Source organism: Octopus bimaculoides, chromosome 5 (genome assembly GCF_001194135.2).
Source record: "Octopus bimaculoides isolate UCB-OBI-ISO-001 chromosome 5, ASM119413v2, whole genome shotgun sequence".
NCBI lineage: Eukaryota > Metazoa > Mollusca > Cephalopoda > Octopoda > Octopodidae > Octopus > Octopus bimaculoides.
In genome coordinates this window covers 110,154,077-110,157,202 of record NC_068985.1, presented here as the reverse complement: position 1 = coordinate 110,157,202, position 3,126 = coordinate 110,154,077, and the positions used below count along the sequence as shown (strand labels likewise).

General features: G+C 28.9%; 2 protein-coding genes across 2 annotated transcripts in view; one reads left to right on the top strand and one right to left on the bottom strand.

The window, feature by feature from the left end:
* LOC106871568 (uncharacterized) overlaps positions 1-384 on the bottom strand; it is a 16,620-nt gene extending 16,236 nt beyond the window's left edge. Inside the window, exon 1 of the transcript XR_008264183.1 lies at positions 180-384. The gene's annotated coding sequence lies outside the window, so the exon portion shown is untranslated. The remainder of the gene's footprint in view (positions 1-179) is intronic.
* An 835-nt stretch (positions 385-1,219) lies between these two features.
* The window catches only part of LOC106871566 (inter alpha-trypsin inhibitor, heavy chain 4), a 29,071-nt gene continuing 27,164 nt past the window's right edge, over positions 1,220-3,126 (top strand). Inside the window, exon 1 of the mRNA XM_052968104.1 lies at positions 1,220-1,297. Coding sequence (XP_052824064.1) covers positions 1,220-1,297 — 78 coding nt within the window. The remainder of the gene's footprint in view (positions 1,298-3,126) is intronic.

Below are 3,126 nucleotides of genomic sequence, written 5' to 3'. Positions count from 1 at the left end.
ATATATATATATATATATATACAAAACATAATTAAGGGATCAGCAAAAGCTGCTTCACCACATACCGAAATTTAGAAATAGCAGTTAAAGTACTAATTTTTCTACTACAATATGTCTCCACAAATAGCAATACTTGTAACTTACATAGGCAAAAATGAAGAAAAAATAATGAAACCAACCAGCTTTAGGCAATCATGTACGCGTTTCGGGATTAGAATGGTAAAAATTCATTTCCTTCTTCAGCATGATATTCCAGATTATAAATTTGAAAATGCTGACAAAAACTATGCATGGCCGATCAGGCGACATCGAACATCACATAAGAAAAACAGCATTTCCGAATTTATATAGACGAGTATGTCCGCATCCATCCTCAAGATTCACCATGTGCGCCACAGAAAATCTGCAGTTTACTATCAGGGAGTGAATAATCATTACAGATATATATATAAGAATGACTTCACTTGTAGTTCTAATGATTTTAACTTTCTAATAGTATAATATATACTATTACAGAAGCCAAATTGTAAAATTAACTTATATTATTAGAAAATTAAACTAATTAGAACTACCATTGAATTTATTCTTTTCCTTTTTCAAATATACCTAACTGTAACAAGGATTTCACACATTTTCAAATCTATCTATCTATCTATCTATCTATCTATCTATCTATCTATCTATCTATCTATCTATATATATATATATATATATATATATATATATATATATATATGCATATGTATGTATATGTATGTATTTGTGTGCGTGTATTAATATTAACGTTAACATTTTCATTTAGTATATTTTCTAAAACGTAATTGGAAACTGTTTCTACAAGCCAATTTGTTCAGTCATAATGTTTACGTTTGGGAAATCTATCCGTAAAACATTTTACCCAATAACTGTCGTTTAAATAAATGCCTGTATTTCAGAATGTAAATTTGAAAGATCCTGCTTAAGTTCAGTCACCACTCGATATCAAATCACTCAGATTTAATGAAAGAATCATAACAAGAATGTTGTATATAAGTATTATGTATGTATACAAGTGCGCTCGTATGTAATATACATATTACATAATATTTTCTTTAAATATTTGACTAGTAACTACGCTGTTGGTTCTTGTGATATTTATTTAATGTTTGGAACATTTCAAAGTATTATTTGAAGCAAGAATAAGCAGAAGACAAAATAAATTGGAAGAATCGCCAACAAAATGGCACCATGGTTATTGTTTGTAATGTTGGGTGCTGTGTTTTACATGGGGAGAACAGCCAATGGAGAACTTAGACAAGTAAGTCAGTATTAAAATTTTAAAGAAATCTTTCTGTTATTAATTTTACAGTAATTTCTGAAGAGAGAGACTATCTATTTAATATCATAGTTCCTATCATTTTACAATACACATTTTTCGATAATTAGTGGAGATTGGAGACCATGTAGTTAGAAGTAGCAGGAATCAAATTCGTTCATTGAAACTATAGTAATATTCTGTTGTTATATACCATACCGAATTTTAAATTTAGCTTGCAATTAAATGATCAACTGATATACCATATTAGATTATGAACCCGTTACTAATCAGTCTAGGAAATAAGAGCTTTATTTTCTCGACAACTGTACTTCGTAGCAATACTTAACTATTTCTTTCATTCATGGATAGTTATGCAAAGTATGCAGTTTCAAGGTTAGTTTGGATAAAAAAGAGTTATTGAATCTTTAGATGTTCTTATTTCGAACCTAATATCATTTGCAATTCCTCCCGTTTTGTTTTGATTATTTCGGAAAAAATATTCCAAGTTCAACATTTACAGAAGATCGAATTAAATTTCATTATAAGTCTGATTCTTTTATTCTTCTGTTTGAAGCTTGATTATTTTATTCTCCTGTCTGAAATTTAAAGCAATTTCTTAACTAAATCCTACTCTGATCACAAATAAATCGTACTTTATCTCCTGTCTTTCTCATATTCATTTAACACAGTATTACCTCGGTTTACGAACGCCTCTGAATAAATCGTGCTTTGTATCTCTCTCTAACAAAAGAGGAGGTGTATTTCCACGCAGGAAAAAAATATAGGAGAATTTGTTGTTGAAGCTGCACCTAAATTTGAAAAACCTTTTAATTGTTTTTAAATAAATCTATTTACATACCTACCAAACTAGTTTCAACAATATTTTTTGTTTATCAAGGGTAAAAATTTAAAATTGTGAAGTAGAAAAACATGCTTAAAAGATTCAATGTTTACAAGATTCAATATCAAATATGATTCAAAAGGTCATAACATTCAATAGCATAAAAGATTTGGATCATTTTGTTTAAATGTACAACATTCAATAGTTTTAGAAGTGATCGATAACAAATGTGGATCCTCAATGGTTCGGTCATACTGAGTCAAGAGTCACTAATATCAAATATGATTTAAATGTTCACAACATTCAATAATATAAAAAAATTGTGGGCTATCTTGTTTAAATGTACAAAATTCAATAGTGTTAGAAGTGATCGATAAGTGGTCAAGTTTGTCGTTCTGCCTGGTTTACCTCTGTGTAGGGAACGGTCATCAACCGTTCCAGTTGGTTGATTCTCTTAAAGGGTCATTTTGTTGTATTTACTGAAGTTCTGTTTTGATCACATTTCTTATCGATCACTTCTAACACTATTGAATTTTGTACATTTAAACAAGATGACTTACATTTTTTATATTATTGAATGTTGTGAACATTTAAATCGTATTTGATACCAGTGACTCTTGACTCAGTATGACCGAACCTTTGAGAGTCCACATTTCTTATCGATCACTTTTAAAACTATTGAATTTTGTGCATTTAAACAAAAGGATCCACATTTTTTATATTATTGAATGTTATGAACATTTGAATCATATTTTATATGATTAAATCTTGTAAACATTGAATCTTTTAAACATGTTTTTCTACTTCACAATTTAACTTTTTTTACCATTGATAAACAAAAAAAAATTGTTGAAACTAGTTTGGGGTGTATGTAAATAGATTTATTTAAAAGCAATTAAAAGTTTTTCAAATTTAGGTGCATATTCAACAACAAATTCTCCTGTGTGTGTGTGTGTGTGTGTGTGTGTGTGTGTGTGTGTGTGTGTGT